Below are 20,368 nucleotides of genomic sequence, written 5' to 3'. Positions count from 1 at the left end.
AGTATCTGCTTTTCAGAGTAGTTTGCTTCCTAGTTGGACCTTGACTCATACAAAAATGATATGTAATTGATTAACATTTGGGAAAGATCACTCAAATTGCAGGGGGGAAATGAACTGCATGGAGAGAGATAGAAGGAGAGGGACCAACTGAGGGTGATGCACTTTAGCCAGGTGAGACATGCTGCAAGGTTGAATGTAGGCAGTGGCCAGAGTTCAAAATGAAAAGAGGTGAATTTGAGAGGTATTAGGAAGGTGGAATCCACAAAGGATGCTGCCTGATTGACTGTGGAGAAGGAGTTGTAGTGATATCCCTGTTTCTAGCTAGGACAAGTGAGTGGTTGAAAGGGTGAGGGCTATGCCCTCCATCTTGCCCCGTATCCTCCATGTTGGGGTAGGAGCCCTGTGCTCAGACCCCCTTCTTCCCGGAAGCCCAGGCCTCTGCTGGCCACACCTGGGATTTCTTTAAACTAACCAATGACAGTTGAGGGATGTGCGCGCCATAAGAATTACCGCATCCTATGTAACAAGACCCGGCTTGCGCCTGGCCAATCGGCAGGGCCCACAGTCCCCCTCACTCCACCCCCTATTAAAACCCTGGTTTTTCTCACGCGGGCACTCCCTCCTTCTGGCCATTGGGTCAGAGGGGGCTGGGAACCAGACCCGGGTCTGTACTACTACTAATAAAGGATCCTTTGCTTTTGCATCGAACATGGCTCCCTGTTGGTCTGTGGGGATCTTGAAATCTGGGCATAACAGTGGTGAGGTCATTCCTGAAGTGGGAAATACTGGAGAAGTTAGGAAGATCATGGTTTCGATTTTGGATCTATGGATTTTGAGAAGTCCAGTCACTAAGTAGCCGCTTCAGATAACAGATCAACTACCATGGCTCTCATAGTGCTGTGTTCAATAACCCTTGTTTTACTTGATGATGGCCTCAAAGTGCAAGAGTAGTGATGCTGGCGATTCAGACTTGCCAAAGAGAAGCTGTAAGGTGCTGTAGACCAATTCCAGCATGTCATAATTTTAAGAGTTTCATCAAAAGGTTGATGAGACTTGGGGACTCAACAGGGTTGAGTCACACATGTCGTCACCTGTTGGGAATGGCTAAAGGCATTTCCCCAAACCTGAATAGGAAACTGATTGTGGCTGCCAGACAGTTAAAGAGCATCTTAATCTACATGTCATTGCCTCCTACTGGCCAAACACCTGAATAGCCATAGGCTATTCCCCAAACTGACAATGCTTCTGTACCCTTTGAAACCTTACCCTTTGAAGTGTATTATCTCTACCTTGCCTTAGGACAAATTGTGTTAATAAAAGCAAGGGTCCTAGACAAGGAGGAAGTCTTCAGTTCCTTTAGCTGAAGGTCCTCTGACCCTCAATGCCTTTCAAAATTATATCTCATCTCCAGACTCTTTATTAGTCTTTGGATTCCTATGTCATCTACCAACAGCACCTTTTCCAGATTCCTGAACCCTTCTTGATACTGGGACAAGAACCCCGGCAGTAAGGTGCTTCCTTTAAATGAAAGGGTGAGTGCAGAATAATAAGATATTTGGAGAGAGAGAGAGAGACCACATTCACATAACTTTTATTGCACTATATTGTTATAATTATTCTCCTTCATTATTACTTACTGCTGTTAATTTATAAATTATTGCCTAACTTATAAGTTAAATTTTATCATAGGAATGTATATGGGAAAAAGCATAGTATGTATAGGATTCAGAATAATCCACGGCTTCAGGCATCCACTGGGGGTCTTGAAATGAATCCCCAGCAGATAGTGGGGGACTGCTGTATGTATATATTGCCTGTTTTTCTTCTCCTGTGTGTTGTGCACACTTGCCTTTATTAAATTTTATTCTATTGATGCAGGAGTCTCTTTGTGCTTCCCCCCACACAATGCTTTTACCCTTACTTAAAATTCCATTTGTAAAACTAATTTATTCTAAGCCTAACATTAAACTGAGTTACATGATTTGAACTATATCTTATCTTTGTTAAGGGAAAATATTAGCTATATGCTGTGTGGAAGCATACCATATTTCAAGTAATTGCAGCACTAGTCAGGGCTAAATCTATAAATCATATCACCCTCTGCTTGGAGACTCAGGCAAGGGCTCCAGGTGAAATTCTAAGAGATAGTTCTCTACTTATTGATGGAGGAAGGAGGACTGGCCTTGGCTCTGTGTATTGGATGCCTGAATAATGCTTCACTTTACTCAGAATTTAATCACATTTGTGACTTGGCATCTGTAGTCATCTGGGTGACTGTATTTTTTATGCATTTGAATCAATTGACAGGAAAATATGTCTTTTTATATAATTGCTGTTTCTCCTAAACTGTAGAAAGGAATACCCATTGGTGGGTGCTGCTTTCCTACTCAAGTCTGGGAAGCAAAAGTCAAGAAGAAATGGTGTAGCCTTACCCAGGTTGCTCAATGAATAGCGCGTAGGCCTGAGGACTAAAGGGTCCCAGGTTTGATTCCAGTTGGGGTATGTAACTGGGTTGCAGGCTAGATCCCCGGCCTTCGTTGGGGCACATTTGGGAGGCAACTAATCGTCCATGTTTCTCTTTCTGTCAATTGAAAAGTATCCTTACGGGAGGGTTAATAAAAAACAAAAAGAAGAAGAAAAAATGGTGTAAATGAACAGCTCAGAGCAGGCTGCTTCAGTCACACAGAATGGATAAGTCTGTCTCTTTTAGTTTAAAAAAATTCTATGCATCCTCATCAGTGCAGTAAACATAGCACTTTTGCAGGTAAATTATTCAGGCCTGAAAGAGGTAAATTATGTGATGTGTCAGTTAAGTATTGAGAGCAAGGCAATGAAAACTGTTATTTTATGTTTCATCTTCTTTCCTGTTAATTGACTCTTGGTTAAGAGTCAGAGAGGATATTAGGACTTTCTACCTCAATTCACCATTATAAAAAGTTCTTTAAGAAAAACCAATAGTTCCCCCCACCCCAGTAATAAGTTTAAATGTAATTCTGTTGTCAGCAATTCTGAATTTGGGGTGCAACTTAACTTTTAAACTATCTATATATATAAAAGCCTAAGTGACCGAACGGCCGGTCAACTGGTCGCTATGACGTGCACTGACCACCAAGGGACAGATGCTCAATGCACAAGATGGGGCTCCCTCCTGCTGGATTGGGCTTGCAGGGATCGGGCCAAAAATGGCTATCTGACATCCCCCACGGATTGCGAGAGGGCACAGGCACAGGCCAGGCTGAGGGACCCCACCAGTACACGAATCTGTGCACCTGGCCTCTAGTACTGATATAATAAAAGTGAGATATAGGAACTATATTTTAGCTGGTGGAAGAGATTATCACAGCCATGAAGCTACTTTACAAACATCTCTTATATGAAGTTCAGATAAAAGTGATCCCATTTGCCCAGCTGGTGTGACTCAGTGGTTGAGCGTCGATCTATGAACCAGGAGATCACAGTTTGATTTCCAGTTGGGGCACATGCCCGGGTTGCGGGCTCCATTCTGTGTGCAGGAGGCAGCTGATCAATTATTCTCTCTCATAATTGATGTTTCTCCCTCCCTCTCTCTCCCTCTCTGAAATTAATAAAAATATATTGGAAAAAAAAGTGATCGCATTTATTTGGCCATCTCTAGTCTCTATAAAGCCTGAGATATGGTCAAACTGGCACAGACAAGGTATGTTTTGTTTGTGTGGTTTTTTTTTTAAGCAAGCCCATGTCTCCACCCTAAAAAGATAGGAATCAAGTAGTGGACCAATCAGAAAAAGGATTCAAAGGCCAGCCTCTTTGCTTTCAGAGGGTCACCATTTACAAATCACTCAGCAGTTCAGCTTCCAGTGCAGGATGAGTGACACTGGGGAAGCTGCTGGGACCATGGCCATCCAGCCCTGAAAAGTGCATGCAGTCAGTTGGGTAGCTCCACCCTGCTACTGAGGAATCCTTTTATTTACCTCTTTTTGCTATAGTCACAAATGTATTTTTCTTGCCAACTTTCTGGAATTTTCTCTCTTCTCACATTGCCAATCCTTTCCTGAATCTTTCCATCAAATGCATATTCCCAGCTTACCTGATAGAAGTTTTCTGACTCCCTCTACTCTCCTACTCTAAATATCTGTGTTTCTTTATACCTAATCTTGCCTCTTTCAACCCCAAAGAAAAGCTTACCTTTCCACCTATTCTCACCCTCTTGGACATTTATTACCCAGTCAATCCCTCCTTCTTTAGAATCTTGCATCTCTCCCAATGCATTTTCTTCCTTCTGGCTTCCTACAAATATGCATAAGAATATCCAGTCTAGGGGAAAACACAAGACACATACTCAGAAGTGAAAAGGCCCAAGTTATTTGATTCTGGCTCACCCACAGCTTTCTCTCTGACCATAGGTTCTCTTCTTGATGAGCTCCTGCCCACAGTTCTAGGCCCAGCCATGGGCATGGTACTTATCAGTCTCTGCCTTGCTCATTATCTTTTACATGTAAGAACCAAGGTAGCAGTAAGGTCCTTTAAGAAGGGACTTAGTGGTTTTTGTTGTACCTCTCAGCACCTAGCTGATTTGAGATCAAGACTATATTTTATGTCTTTAAAGTCAAGTGGAGCTTGTTCTGGATTATCTAGACATATCAAAGAAAAACAACTAGTTTTATTGAAAATATTAGGACAACTCAAGCAGCAGTAGATTTGTGATGGAGGGTCTAAATAATAATGCCCAGGACCCTCATCAGAACCTTGTACTGAAGAGTCCCAGGGTCCCTTCTCACACCAGGGCAGTCCTTTGTCCCCCCTTTTCATTACTGCAGGCCATAGGAATTACGTTTACATGCCTCTCTTCTTAGCCACCAAACCACTCATCCAATTGCTTAGGATCAGAGCCTATCAAAAGTTGAGAGGGGCCCAAGCAACTCCCATTTTTTAGAGTTCCTGGTGTATGAAAAGATAAATGAATTCCAAAATAGAATTATAAAAATCCTGGTCTATATGCCTTTAACAATTTAGTGCTTCTAATATATGCATTGTTATTACTCACAGGATAATTATAGTAATTATTTAAAATATTAATGTATGCTTACCTGACAGGGAAGATACAATGATCACCAACGTGGTTTTCCCAGGGTGAAGCTCACCCGTTGTACTCTGGTTGTGATTTCCCCAATTGTGGGAAGCTCAACTGCATAATTTGTGGTCATGGAGGACTATATTTGCACTCTCCCCTGGTAAAACACACACACACACACACACATAAATGTAGATCTTCTAAAGGCTATGTGGTTATTTAATGGGACATGGGATTGAAATGGAAAGTTTTTCTTTTTCTTTCCATTGGTCAGTGTATGTGATTGTCCTTTCTTGAAGGATGTGCACATATCCTCCCAGCACCACACACCATTTCCTCCAATGCACAGACACACAGACATATGGACACACATGCCAGGCAACATTCCCTGTTGGAGATCTCTCCAAGACTCGCTCAAGAGTGGTAGGACATCTCCCAGGTACCACTCTTTCTTGCTCTCCCTAAATATAAGCACACAGAATCTCTAGTTTTGTTTTTTGTTTTTTTTGGGGGGGGGGCGGTGAAGCACAATAAAACAAGTATGCCTAAGTTACTAATTTGGGGAAATTTTACAAAGGTTTTGTATTCTTAAATTCCTATGTACACCTTTTACTCCCTAGACTGACATGGAAACTCTGTGATTATGTTCTTCACTCTATTATTCTGAAATCAAACTTTATCAAAGCCACTCCCTTATTCTTTCTCCATCTTTTGTGAGGTCCTCTTGCTCTAGCATGGACCCTTGTCCTGGCCCTTAGATGTTCAATGTAGTCACACAGTCTTATACCCCATTCCCATCAATGAAACTTGCTCTTAGGTAAGGATCTGATAAACTCATTGCACTTAGACTTACATATTTGCTAAGGCATACTTCTCAGACTTCCCAAAGACTTACAATTATATATATTAGAGGTCCAGTGCACGAAATTTATGCATTGGGGGGATGTCCCTCAGCCCAGCCTGCACCCTCTCCAATCTGGGTCCCCTCTGGGGGATGTCCTAAACTGGCAGACATCCCTCTCACAATCCAGGACTGCTGGCTCCCAACTGCTCGCCTGCCTGCCTGTCTGATTGCCTCTAACCACTTCTGCCTGCCTGCCTGATCTCCCCTTAACTGCGCTCCTGCCGCCTGATCATCCACAACTGCCCTCCCCTGCCAGCGCGATCATCCACAACTGCCCTCCCCTGCCAGCGCGATCATCCACAACTGCCCTCCCCTGCCAGCACAATCATCCACTACTGCCCTCCCCTGCCATACTTGTTTTATTTTGCCTCCTCTGCGTGAGGCAGTGGAGACATTGGGACTGGCCTCCTCTGTGCCGCATGAAGCCGCGGGACCCCCAGGCCTCATTGTGTGGAGTGGCCACCAGGCCCCGCCTCCGCTGTGCGCGTGGCCATCTTGTGGCAGCCACCTTGTGACGACATCACGTGCGAGGGCGTGAGGACCACCTAGGCTTTTATTAGCATAGATATGTTTTATTGATTTCAGAGAGGAAGGGAGAGGGAAAGAGATAGAAACATCAATGATGAAAGAGAATCATTGATCAGCTGCCTCCCACATGCCCCACATGGGGGATTGAACCCGCAACTGGGACGTGTGCCCTCCTGGTTTATAGGTCTACGCTCAACCACTGAGACATGCCGGCCAGGACTTATAATTTTAACCAAAGACAAAACCCACTTTTAGAGAGGAATAATCGATAAAGCAATATAGTGCTATATAGAATGTAAACCACTCCTGTTGACTATTTAGATATTTAACTTTCTGAATTGATATTCTGCTATAAAGTATTTTCAATTTTGGTCTAGAGATCTAGACAGAACTGGTTAGTTGGCAACAAGGTTTTGCTTCTTGTTACAGGCCTTTAATGTATAGAAATAATAAAATGGGGGAAAGCCTTTTACTCCCTCTATAGACTAGCCTATCATTGGCTTGCATTTTTTGTAATTTTACAAGAAAATTTCCGTTTCCACATATCCATTAAGTGTCTGATTCATTTTCTTGGCTCAAGATAATGCCTTATAGCTATAACACCAGCAAACCAGTGTCTGCATTGAACAAATATAAGACTAAGTGTGATTAAGCTATTAAGCATTTTTAATTACCTTTTACTGTTCTTTAGATATAGTGTGTTTTTGAGGAAGCAGAGCAGAATTGGAGTACCTTGATATTAAAAAGCTTTATAGAGCAAGCATATGGACTTGGATTATTCATCATAGTTGGCAGAGATTCTGCTGTACAGGGTTTCTCAACACATCTCAATTTTCTTGCTCTAGTGAATGTCATAATGAACACATTTACAGTGTGAGTTATGGAGAAGGGTAAAAATTTCTAAATCTTTAAAGCATTTTTTAAAATCCTCATCCAAGGATATGTTTTTATTGATTTTTAGAGAGAGAGGATGGGGGAGGGAGTGTGAGAGAAATATTGATCGGTCACCTTCTTAGGAGCCTTGACTGGGGATCATGCCTGCAACCTAGGTTTGTGCTCTGACCAGGAATCGAACTCTTTTGGTGTACAAGATGACTCTCCAACCAACTGAGCCACCTGACCAGGGCTCTTTATAGCATTTTTATGTTCTGTCTTCCTTTTTGGAAATCAGATCTTGATTAAGAGGTAGAATTAACACCCAGTAGGACATCAAAATATTTTGACTTGAATCCTCTGCATTTCTCTTCTTTGTCTCTAAGACAGACAAGAAATTATTTATGGACTTGAAGTATCTGAAATGCATATATGTTGTTTCCTACAAGCCAATTACATTGTGCTTACATATGAAACTTTGGAGGGAAAAACAAGTAAATCAATGTCATTTTTTTTCATATTGTTTTATTATGCTTTAACTTAATAATCCTTTTATTCTCATGCTTTTGCCCTGGTATCTATTCCTTTAATGCCAGGCCGTTTGTCATTTCTTGCCAGCAAATTTCCTTAGGTGAAGATCGCAGTGACTCCTCCTACCCAATAGGGCATTTTGTTCTCAATGCTTTTTCACACTCTTTTGTTAAAATAGTTGTATTGGGGTACATTTCATATGCCATAAAATTCACCCATTTATAATGTAAAAGTTTAATATATTTACAGAGTTGTGCAACCATCATCACGATCTAATTTTATTTTTTTTACGATCTAATTTTAGAACATTTAAAATATCCCCAAAAGAAGCTCTAGTACTAATTACAGTCATTCCCCATTCCTACTCCCTTCATCCCCATCCCATCCCCAAGAAGCCACTAATCAATTTTCTGCTTCTATGGATTTACTTATTCTGCACATTTCACATAAATGGAATCATACAATATGTGCTCTTTTGTGACTGGCTTTTTTACTTAGCATAATGTCTTCAAGGTTCATCCACAGTGTAGCATGAATCAGTACTTCATTCCTTTTTATTGCCAAATAATATTCTATTATATGGACATAGTACATTTTATTGATCCATTCATCAGTTGATGAACACTTGGGTTGCTTCCACTTTTGGACTATTATGAATAATGCTGCTGTGAACACTAGTGTAAAAGTTTTAAAAAGACATGTTTTAATCCAGTGTTGTAAGGATGAGGAAAATCAGACTCAGAAAGCTAGAATCTGGGCTTCTGATTTCTAATAAAACACTTCCTACAGAAATACAGAAATTTTAGAAAGTTTTATTTATTTATTTATTTGCTTATTTATTTATTTATTTATTTATTTATTTGGGGCCCAGTGCACAAATTTGTGCACCTTGAAAGGAACTGTGGGCCATGAGGCTGTGGTGGGCACAGGGGCAGGGCTGGCACCAGCAGCGAGTGCGACCGGCAGCTGCTGCCCTGATCACCCCTCAGAAGCAGGGTGAGGTAGAGAAGCCCTGAGGGGTGATCAGGGCTGGCAGCCGCTGCTCACACCCATTGAGGGCGCCAAGCAAATCGGGGCCGGTGCTGGCAGCAGGTGTGAGTGCCAGGCAGGACCGCAGCATGTGGGAGCAAATAATTTTCAGTAACGACCAGAGGCTTGCCCCAATGACAGCGACCAGTGCCCCACCTTGGTCGAGCGCCCCAGCTCACCTGCTCCACCATCCTGCCCCGACACCACCATGTTCTGCGCGTGCCCCCTGGTGGTCAGCACACATCATAACCACCAGTTGTTTGGTTGTTAGGTTGTTCTGCCATTCGGTCTATTTGTATATTAGGGTTTTATCTATATCCTAGACATCCGGTGCATGAAATTCGTGCACTGGGGGAGGGGTCCTTCAGCCTGGCCTGCACCTTCTCCAATCTGGGACCCTGCAGGGATCGGGCCTAAACCGGCAGTCAGACATCTCTCTCGCAATCCGGGACTGCTGACTCCTAACTGCTCACCTGTCTGCCTGCCTGATTGCCCCTAACCACTCTGCCTGCCAGCCTGATCACCCCTATTGCCCTCCCTTGCTGGCCTGATCACCCCTAACTGCCTCTGCCTCAGCCCCCGCCACTGTGGCTTTGTCCGGAAGGAGGACCGGATGACCGGAAGATGTCTGGTCAACATGGTCTAATTAGCATATTACCCTTTTATTAGTATAGATAGATAGATAGATTGATTGATTGGTTAATCCTCACCCAAGGATATTTTTCCCATTGATTTTTGCAGAGAGTGGAAGGGAGGGAGGGTGGGTGGGAAAGAGAGAGAAAGAGAGAGAGAGAGAGAGAGAGAGAGAGAGAGAGAGAGAGAGAGAAACATCAATGTGAAAGAGACTCATCAATTGGTTGCCTCCTGACCAGGGTGGAGATCAAACCTGCAAAGCAGATATGTGCTCTTGACTGGTAATGGAACCAGACTCTTGGGTGCTCAGCCCAACACTCTAACCACTGGGAAACACTGGCCAGATAGAGAAATACAAGTTAATTTTAAAAGTCCAGTATCACACATTGCTTCTGTTTCTGGACTTGATGTACATCCAAAATGTAGAAACATATTTTGTGGGGCTTTTTTTCTTAAAATAGTTTCAACATCTTTGTATCTGCTCATATATTTCTTCAGAATCCAAATTGCAGATAGGCACTGATTACATCCTTCTAGTAAGTCTTTGTGATCTGTTGCCTGTAACATAATCCTTTCAAATAATAAATAATTGTGAAGGAATTCTGTTGAGAGTTCTTCTGGAATGAACCAGCTCTTGTTAAGGGCCTTAGAATGCTGAAGAAATGGATGCTGTGCAAAACGAATTGCTGGTAATAAATCAACATAATGCAAATTATATCAAATTAAAATTGAGTGCCTTAATGAACTGTGATCACAAGTGTGCTTCACTGCTCCAAGTACAGAAACTGCGTGCAGCCAGCAGGGAGCAACCTCCCAGGAAGCCAGGCCTTTGGAAGCCAATCCACTGGTTAATATTCTCATTTGTGCCCTTCTTCAGAGTCTGCTAGGTTTCCTCACTGATTTCCTAGTTCTGGCCCCACAGTCAGGTTCATAGCTGCCTTTAGGTTGCCCTTTTGTATATACCTGACTATTGGTCAATTATTAGACCCATAAACTATGAACACTGAAAAGCACCATAAAAATGACCTAAACCACCTATCAATATTTTAAAGATGAGAAAAAGTAGGTCCACCAGGTTAAATGACCTGCTGACCTAAACCCATATTCTTCTAGGACTCCTAAATCCTAACCCAAGCTAATCCCAATCAAGAGAGACCTAATATTATTTTTAGAAATTGAATTTCTAGTTGAATAATTTAAAAAAGAATTCAGTAGGCTTAAAAATCCTTTTTAATGTTTTTCTTGGTTAAGAAAATGTGAACTATATTTTTTTTCTGTAGTGGAATATGTGAAGATTTACTTTCTGCTTACTTATCAACTTATAATATTCAAACTACTTTCATATGCATTTAAATTTTTTCAGATATCAAAAGGGCAGTTTAACATAGTGGTCAAAAGTAAAATCTCTGGCCCTGGCAGGGTGGCTCAGTTGGTTGGAGCATCCTCCCATACACCAAAAAGTGGCAGGTTCAATTCCCTGTCAGGGCACATACCCAGGTTTCACCTTCAATCCCAGGTTAGGGTGCGGAAGCAGCCTTCTTCCTTCCTTCCTTCCTTCCTTCCTTCCTTCCTTCCTTCCTTCCTTCCTTCCTTCCTTTCTTTCTTTCTTTCTTTCTTTCTTTCTTTCTTTCTTTCTTTCTTTCTTTCTTTCTTTCTTTCTTTCTTTCTTTCTTTCTTTCTGGCTTCCTTCCTTCCTTCTTTCCTTCCTTCCTTCCTTCCTTCCTTCCTTCCTTCCTTCCTTTCTCTCTCTCTCTCTCTCTCTCTCTCTCTCTCTCTCTCTCTCTCTCCTTCCCTCTCTCTAAATATCTGTTTTTTAAAAAAGTAAGAGCTGCCCTGGCCAGTTTGGCTCAGTGGATAGAGCATCGGCCTGCGGACTGAAGGGTCCCAGGTTCAATTCCGGTCAAGGGCACATGCCTGGGTTGCGGGCTTGGTCCCCAGTGGGGGGCATGCAGGAGGCAGCCAATCAGTGATTCTCTCTCATCATTGATGTTTCTATCTCTCTCTCCCTCTTCCTTCCTCTCTGAAATCAATAAAAATATTTTTAAAAAGTAAGAGCTCTGGAGCCAGACTACCCTGGGTTTAATTCTCAGCTAGTCCATTTAGTAGTTGTATGATCTTGAGCAAGTTATTTAACTTCTCTGAGGGGACAATTATTCTTCCTAATTCAGAGTTGTGGTTCAATTAATGCTGCTCTGAATACTGTACACACTCAATGTTAGCTATTGTTATTATGTCATGAAATTCTGAGAACTAGTGGTAAAGTATCTGAAGACCTGAACGGGTTAATGTTAAGCAGAAGAATCGGGGCAGGAAGCTTGAACTAGAGCAGGTGCCTCCCTGCAACACTGCATTTATTGGAGGAGGCTGAACGCAGGTCTTCAGACACATCTACAGGGCGGCTAAGTCAGGAAGATTTCAACGACAGATCTGTACCTGCCTCAGTAAGTGAATAAAGCAGGTTATACAAATGGGCTGAAAAATGTGCTTACGGATACAGCGACATTCACCCACCGTGCCACAGGAGGCACACTCGTGTGCCTTAAGCATTTTCAAAACATGCAAGGACACTGACCTTTTTTCCCCTTATGATAACAGCCCCTTGGTGCGAATGCCCTGTCTTGAATCATAAGCTTATAGGTCATATTACCAGATATGCTTATGTACATGTATAGGCACCTGTTTTTTTTAAAGTCACTTTGGAACAAAAAGGGTATTATTACTATTATTATTTTTGTAAATCAATAAAAATTATACTTATTTTTGTCAGATTGGCAAAAAATATATTTATTTGGTGTGCAGCAAAATTTTAGCAATTAGTTTATGTGTGCTATGAGATGAAAAAGGTTGAAAATTGCTGCACTGTTATTGTATTGCTGTACTCAATACAACCTCTACTATTAAAACAAAGCATAGACCCTAGCCAGTTTGGCTCAGTGGATAGAGCATTGGCCTGTGGACCAAAGGGTCCTGGGTTTGATTCTGGTCAAGGTCACATAACTTGGTTGCAGGCTCTTCCCCAGCCTGAACCCTGGACCAGGCTCGTGCAGGAGGCAATCAATTGATGTGTTTTTCTTACACTGATGTTTCTTTCTGTCTTTCCCTCTCTCTTCCACTCTCCCTAAAAATCAATAGAAAAATATCCTTGGGTGAGGATTAACCAAAAATAAAACCTAAACAAACAAACGAAACAAAACAAAAATAACCCACAAAGCATAGAATAAAAGTTAGAGAAATGGCAAGGCTGGTGTGGCTTGGTGGTTAAGCCTTGACCTATGAACCAGGAGGTTGATTCCCAGTCAGGGCACATGTCCTGGTTGCTGGCCCAGCTTGATCCCCAGAGGGGGGCATGCAGGAGGCAGCCGATCAATGATTCTTTCTCATCATTGATGTTTCTATCTCTCTCTCCCTTTCCATCTCTCTCTGAAATCAATAAAAATATATTTATAAAAATGGCTTTAAAAAGATTAGAGAAATGATAGCAAGCAAATATTCCAAAATATCAGAAGCTTTTGCCACGAATGGTAGGATTATGGTAACTGCGTTTTTATAATTCTCTGTACTTTCTAAGTGTTCTGTATTGAGCACAGTATTGTTTTGATAATCAGGAAAGAAAAGGAGAAAGGCAAAATAATTTCAATAAAACTTGAAATCTGCTTTATCACAATTGAGTCAAATAATAGGGTATGAAGAGGGATAGATGAGGAAGAAAGATTTAAAATCTAAATGTTCATTTTAGAAGGCTTTTGTTAATCTGAATTAAATCAAGAATCGTCAGAACCACAGTTGACTTTTGAACCTGGCATTTCAGATTAAAATTAAACAAATGTTAAGGGCATTACGCAAAGGCCGACCACCTCGTTAAGAGAATAGATACAACATGTACTTTTAACACAACAGGGCAGCGCGCTTGTCTTCCCTAGAGCGAGCGACCCGCTAGGAAGTTTTCCCACAAGAGGGCGGTAACTGCCCAGCTTTCTTTAAGACGGAGCGCGAGGGAACTCGGCGCTGGAGGCGAAGCAGCCGAGCGGATTAAAGAACTTTTCTCACCGAAGAATAAGGAGCCGCACACGCGGCGAAAAGAACCAATACCGGCACATTCACGCACCCGCAAATCAGAAGCAACGACTTCTAGCGGGACACCGAAAGGAACTAACTAGTTTACAGATTCGCCTTAAAATCACCTAAATGATGTTCAACGGACCTCATTTGTACGTCCAGGTATAAGCTTTTCACGGCCATTCACACCAGATTCTGTTTATTCTGGTGGCTCACACTGGGTTAGCACTTCATTCTGCTAGGAAACTGTAGCAACCCGCAGACATTCCTTCAAGCACACGATTCCACACTGGATCCCGTTTTTCAGAATATACTTTAAAGCAAGTTGGTTCCCTGGAAGCGAATGGACCTTTTCGAATGCTGGGGGGAGGGGGGGGGATAAGGGGGATACATACATATATGTGCTTTGCTGAACTTATGTGTGTTTCGCTGAAGTTCAAGACCAGCCTTCTCTCTAGTAGGTTATTGGTGTTTTCTTGCATCTACTCTCGTTCCTGAATCCGGGGTTTGATGTTGCAGACATTTCTGGATTTTAGTGTTTTCCATCTTCTTGGACCTTTCCGACTCCTCCCTTCCCAGGGCACGCATTCCCTTAGAGACGCTCAGCACGAAGTCTGCCCCGGCGGCGAGGCGGCCGCTCTGGTCGCTGACGGATGTCCCTGATGAGGCTGGAGACTTTTCCGGGTAGCATCTCACCCTCGCATGCTTACCTTGGCCTCCACGGGAGAGCGCGACCACAGGGCCCTGCAGCACTGGTTCTCAGGAGGCGATTATAGGCCCCGCTCTTCCCCAGCGCTTTCCAAATCGGCTCCTCAATCCCCGGTCAGCAGAAGGAGCACAGGGTCCGGGTCCCACCTCACAGTGTTTGCAGGGGGCAGAGACTGCGCGCTCGCTTCCCTTGCTCTCCTCCCCTGCTCTCCTCCCAGACTGGGCTGTGCCAAGCTTCTGGACACTCCCTTTTATTCCTTGAGGTTCTACTTGGCCCCTCTTTTATAACATTAACACAAACCTAGCCCGCCTCTGGGTTCCACCCAAACAGGCCCCAGTCATCTGCCCGCCCAAGCGGTGTTATTACAGAAGTGGCATTATTACAGAAATGGTATTATTACAGAAGTGGTATTATTACAAAAGTCATCTACACAATTCAAGCAAACACATTCTAGAAAGGCTTTTGGCCGGAGGCACACATAATCCTCTTTACCTCTGAGACCGGTTTTTTCGAGCATGGAACTGGCGTCCCGTGGCTACTCCTGAGGTTCCCCGACATTTGACATGAGTGTATTTGGGGAAGAATAGTTATCGTTCATGCCAGGCCGCTGAATTTAAGTACCTTTAGCTGAATTTCATTTGCATTCCTTGCGTGAGTTACCCCGAATTTAGTGGCTGTCCCTTCAGCTGAAAACAAGTATTAACACGCGCGGGGCGGTGAGTCCAGGGCGAGACGCAGGGCGCGTGGGTGGCGCAGGCTGAAGCCTCGACTGGCAAGCAGGCGCGTTCGTCTCAAAGAAAGTTGAGGGGCGCGTCGCCTTCCCCACCCCTAACTTTTTAGCCTTTTCTTGCAACCTCAACATTTGCCAAATAGCTTTCACTTATGTTTCAATTAAAATACAAATCATTCACTTTCAAACACAGTTCTTCCCCCCCCCTCCCGCTCCCCACCCCACCCCTCATATATGGACTGTGCAGAGATGGGACCGGACCGTCGCCACCACGTGTTGCTACACGTTCCACTCCTGGGAATGGCTTAGAAACGTCCTACTTGACCAGGTCGTGGACAGAGAAGCCTGGAGGCTAAGGGTTCCCGGAGGGAGAAGAAGTCCGGACCCTCCAGGGTGTTTGTAAGACGGCGCCAGAACCCGGCCTCCCGCTTCAGCTCTGGGCTCCGCGCGGCCAGGGCTCCCCCGAGGGTGGTTGTAGCCGCTCAGGAACAGGATCCTCTCACCCGGAGAGTGACGGGGGCAGCTCTCCCCCTCCCTCCGAAGATGCCCCTCACTCTCCCTCACTCCCCGGGCTCCCAGCTGGACACAGACGCTCGGATCCACAGACCCGTGACCTGCAGCACCAGGCGGGAGGCACCGGCCTGCGCTGGGCCCCGCGCAGTGTGCGCCGGGAATGCTGCGACCCCCGCGGGTTCAGACACCTGGGTTCCCTCCCGGGGATCGAGGTACACAGACCCCGGCGTTTTTAAATTGTGGCCATTGAGCACCATGCTGCTGTTTTGATTCCGCCATGTAAATAAAAGCTAACGACGGCGAGTTCCTACTGGCAGCCAGCTTTGCAAGTGCTATTTAGTCAAGCAGCACGTAGCCAGGAGCTGGGCCGAGTTGAATCTCTTTCTCTCCGTCTCTCTAATTTTTCTGTCTCTTGACCTCACACCACCCCCTTATTAGATACGAAGTTTACAATAAGAACATGCTCGATTCTTTCCTGGGTCACAATACGTACATGAAACAATGGGGCACTGCCTTTTGAAACTGGAATCTTTGGGGATCACTCGCCTCCTTCACTTTCCTTTCCTATCTAGAACTTGAGAATGCAGTGCCGGGGGATGTGAGAAGTCGCTGGTGGCCCAGGCGCGGGCCCAGATGGGGAGACTGGAGTCTCCGGAGGCGAGAAAAAGTTTCTGTTGTAACGAAGTGAGAGGCAGAGGGGCCCCAGCACCCGGGCCAGGGCCGGGTCACCAGGCACTACCCTCCTTCCGCCACCTCGCAGGCAGAGTGGCCGGCGCTGGGCTTAGACCCACAGTCCAGCAGAGCATCCTTGCCGGGGAAATGCAGCCCGTCCCCACAGCAGCTCTCTTCTTGCCCGGCTCAGCATAGTTCCCGCAAGCGGAGGACTTCACCTTCTCGCGTGTCAGACCCTAAGGTCTTAGTGAAGTGATGGATGGAGCCCAATCTGAAAGTTTATTCAGAAGGGTGGAGAGGGAAGAGGGGGGACCAAATAGGAGTACCATTTCTTTAATCTCAGAAGTGAATAATAAAAGTGGCAAAAGATAAATAAAAAATTTTAAAACCCCTCAAACTCCAGCTTCTGCTGCTCCTTTTAAAAGGCCAGCGCTTTGGGAATGCAGGTTATCAAAGCGGCTTCAGCCCTCCCAGCTTCTCCTGCTTGGACTCCTGTGAGTGCCTTGGCACTTAGAGCCAAACTCCATCAATGGGTGGTGCCGCTCAAGTTTTATTCTTGAGCCAGTTGTTTCTGTTTTATTTGCGAATTAAGTTTAGACTTAATGACCTCATCCAAATTGCTGTAGTGACTACCCCCCCCCCACACACACACACACACACGCCAACGGTGTGTTACTTTAACATCCTGCAATTCCAAAATTGTGCAAGGGTCTTCCTTCTTACATACACAGCTCAACCCTTCGGAAATTTAAAGACGCACCAGGGATGGAAGAGATTGGGAGAGAATAAGGAAACCACCTTCCAACTCCTAACCCTTAGCATCCCATCACTTCAGCCAGAAAACAGGACATCTTCATCTTCCAGAACAACCTTGCAGTTGAGGGCATGGGCTAGAGTTTCGGAGACCCGTACCCAGATACTTCAGTATCTAAAAACTCCAGCTCAATTTTGGCGATCCCCGTGAAAACCCAAAACAAATAACAGTAATCAAAGGGGAGAAAAGTTTCTTTTTAAAAAGCTCACTGCTCTCATGTCTAAACATTATTCGAGAGATAAATATTTCTATTAAGTTGATTCCATTCCCAGCGCATTATGCAAAACTATAAATGATAATGATCGAGGGGTAAAAGAGCAAGCTGGAGATGGCAAAGACGGAAGAGGACGCTCCTTCGGCCTACAAGGGGATTAAGGACATCTATAGGCTTAAGGAGCAACAAATTAATTTGCACAATTCTGGGAGAGCCCAGATGGCCTTTAATTAATCCCTTCAAAAGAAGGAGCTGGGCCAGGGCTGCGCCGGCTGCCTGCTCCATTAGCTCCATTTTACAAGCGACCAGACTCTGTTCGAGGTGAGCCGCCCTGAGCTCGTGGGGGAAGGAGGTAGGGTGACGCGAGTGGGAGAGGGGGGAGGCGCGGGAAGAATATGAACTGTTTTTCCATAAAAGGGCTGGGTTTTCATTATTCTTCTCTTTAAAAAGTAATACCCTCTTCGTCTCGGCTCCCCCCTCCCCTTTCCCATTTTATTTAACACAATTAATTGAGGCGTCCACTGGTGCCCAGTTGGATCCGCACCACTCTCAGGCACCGCCCCCTGGCCCCACCCACAAGAGGGATGGAGGTGAGAGGGGCGGGGACCAGGAGGGCGTGGCCTTTCGGCTCCCCCGGCTTCAGCCAATCAGAAGGAGAGGCGCTCCCGAGTGGACGCACCCCAGAGGCGATGCAATGCCGAAGGCTGAGCGCTATTGGAGACGGTGGTTACGCCCCCGGCCGGCACCCAGCTCGTCGGCCCCGCCCCTCCCGGTGCTGCGGAGTGACGTCCCCCAAAGTTCTTATTTTGGACCCCCACTCCCCCCAGCCTCTCGTCCCCCCTCTAAAGAGGGGTAGGGAGTGATGCAAATGTTTTATTACCTTTGAGAGCTTCATCTGAACTGTCAGGCCCGGAGGGAAAGAGGAGAGGAGAGAGAGTGGAGAGCGGCGGAGAGGGTCAGCTTGGCCAGAGGACAGGACTTAGAAGCGAAGCCTGTAAAGCCGCGAAGAAAATGCGAGAGAGAGGCCAAGGCGACGAGTGAGAGGAAGCGAGGACGCCGGGGGGTGGGGCGGGGGTCGCCAGGCCCGTTTGCAGAAGTGGACAGACGCGCAGAGCCCTAACCGAGGCCATCAGACTTTTCACACGTAGTCTTTGTTTTTCTGTGTTTTTCCTCCTCCCCTCTGTCTTTTTCAATATTGTAACTCTAGTGCCCCGTCGCCCAGAGGGAAAGGCGAGTCGGGCGAGTCGGCGCGCCGAATCCGGGAGCCGTGGTGATCCAGGCACTGCCCTTTCTGGCCGGCGGAGGAAGCCCGCCCCGAGGCGAGGTCCTCCCGCGGGCCGGAGGCGCTCCCTCCCCGCGCGCCGCGAGCGCCGAGTGCGAATCAGCCTGGGACCGAAGGAGCAGGGCTTCCGCGTAAGATTAGAGGAGCTCCTCGGGCGGAACCTGGCGTCCTTTGAACCTCTCCAAAGAAAGCCAGCCGGCCCCCACCCTCCGACATCAAAGTGGAGATTTGGTGACTCTTAACTTTGTTACGAACTCTCTGGGGCCAGCCGGGGGTTTGTTTTGCTTATTTCCCGGGGGGAGAAGATGGGAAGTAGCGCCCTTTGAGCGGCGAGGAAAAGTGAGGAGGAGAAGAGACCGCGGTTGAATCCAGGAGTCCGGGAGCGAAGGGACAGACAGACCCACCCGGACGCCCGCCGGTCTGGGGGAGCCGCCGCCTCTCGAGCGGCGTGTTTGTTTGTACGTTTCGGTGGCGCAGCTCCGAGAGCAACTCTAGGCAGCGGCGTGCTCGGCCCAGTTGGCCGGTGGCCGCCGGGTGCGCGGTGCTGCTCCCCGCTCGCGCCCTCCGCGCTTCTCGCTCCCCCGAGCCCCGCCGCGGGCACCGGCCCGCGCCCTTGCTGCGTGGCTGCGGGCTCCGGCCTGGCCGTGGGATGTTAGCGGTGGGGGCGATGGAGGGCACCCGGCAGAGCGCGTTCCTGCTCAGCAGCCCGCCCCTGGCCGCCCTCCACAGCATGGCCGAGATGAAGACCCCGCTCTACCCCGCCGCGTACCCCCCGCTGCCCGCCGGTCCCCCCTCCTCCTCGTCCTCCTCCTCCTCCTCCTCGTCGCCATCGCCGCCTTTGGGCGCCCACAACCCCGGCGGCCTGAAGCCCCCTGCCGCGGGGGGGCTCTCGTCTCTGGGCAGCCCCCCGCAGCAGCTCTCCGCCGCCACCCCGCACGGCATCAACGACATCCTGAGCCGGCCCTCCATGCCCGTGGCCTCAGGGACCGCCTTGCCCTCCGCTTCGCCCTCCGGTTCCTCTTCCTCCTCTTCCTCGTCCACCTCTGCTTCTTCCGCTTCGGCCGCCGCCGCCGCCGCCGCGGCCGCCGCCGCCGCCGCCTCGTCCCCCGCGGGGCTGCTGGCCGGCCTGCCCCGCTTCAGCAGCCTGAGCCCGCCGCCGCCGCCGCCCGGGCTCTATTTCAGCCCCAGTGCCGCCGCCGTGGCCGCCGTGGGACGGTACCCCAAGCCGCTCGCCGAGCTGCCCGGCCGGACGCCCATCTTCTGGCCGGGAGTGATGCAGAGCCCGCCCTGGAGGGACGCGCGCCTGGCCTGCACCCCTCGTGAGTACCATCGGCCGCGCCCCGCGGAGCGCACGCCGCCGGCGCAGGGTCGGGGCTACCTGGTGGGCGTGTGGGTCGGTGCACCCTCTGGCCACCCGGATAGTTTGGCCGCGCCGTAACCGCACGATTTAGGCGGGGCCGGGGCACTCAGCGATGCATTCTCTCTCTCCTGAGCTCCCGCGCTGGCGTCCAAGCCCCCGCGTCTCACCCGGTCTTGGGCACGCTTCGCGGAGCGGGGGTGCACGCTTCCGCGTGGAACACAGCGCGGTGCGGGGTGTGTGTATCACCGGAGGACGCGGCGTCGGGCCGGAACCGCAGGCCGAGCCTGGGTTAAAGAGGTGGAGTGGGGGGAGGGGGGGGGCGGCAGGAGAGGCCACGGCGCCCCGTCCGCACCCCTACTTTCCCGTCTCCTTCTGTCGGTTAGAACCCCCAATCCGCCTTCGCCAGTTTAACTGGCCTCCTCCCTGCGAACCGGTAAGGAGCCGCCCCGGCGAGACCTCCACAGCTCCGA

The 20,368-nt window shown here is 47.4% G+C and overlaps 1 protein-coding gene and 1 pseudogene across 1 annotated transcript in view; both read left to right on the top strand.

The window, feature by feature from the left end:
* Positions 1–5,058: 5,058 nt before the first annotated feature.
* On the top strand, positions 5,059–5,210 carry LOC111825064 (annotated as a pseudogene).
* Positions 5,211–19,187: 13,977 nt separating this feature from the next.
* NKX6-1 (NK6 homeobox 1) overlaps positions 19,188–20,368 on the top strand; it is a 5,042-nt gene continuing 3,861 nt past the window's right edge. Inside the window, 1 exon segment of the mRNA XM_006084568.3 lies at positions 19,188–19,857. Within this exon segment, the coding sequence (XP_006084630.1) occupies positions 19,188–19,857 (670 nt within the window).

Source organism: Myotis lucifugus, unplaced genomic scaffold (assembly GCF_000147115.1).
Source record: "Myotis lucifugus unplaced genomic scaffold, Myoluc2.0 scaffold_12, whole genome shotgun sequence".
Taxonomy (NCBI): domain Eukaryota; kingdom Metazoa; phylum Chordata; class Mammalia; order Chiroptera; family Vespertilionidae; genus Myotis; species Myotis lucifugus.
Note: the sequence above shows the minus strand (reverse complement) of the source record. Positions and strands in the feature narration are given on the sequence as shown.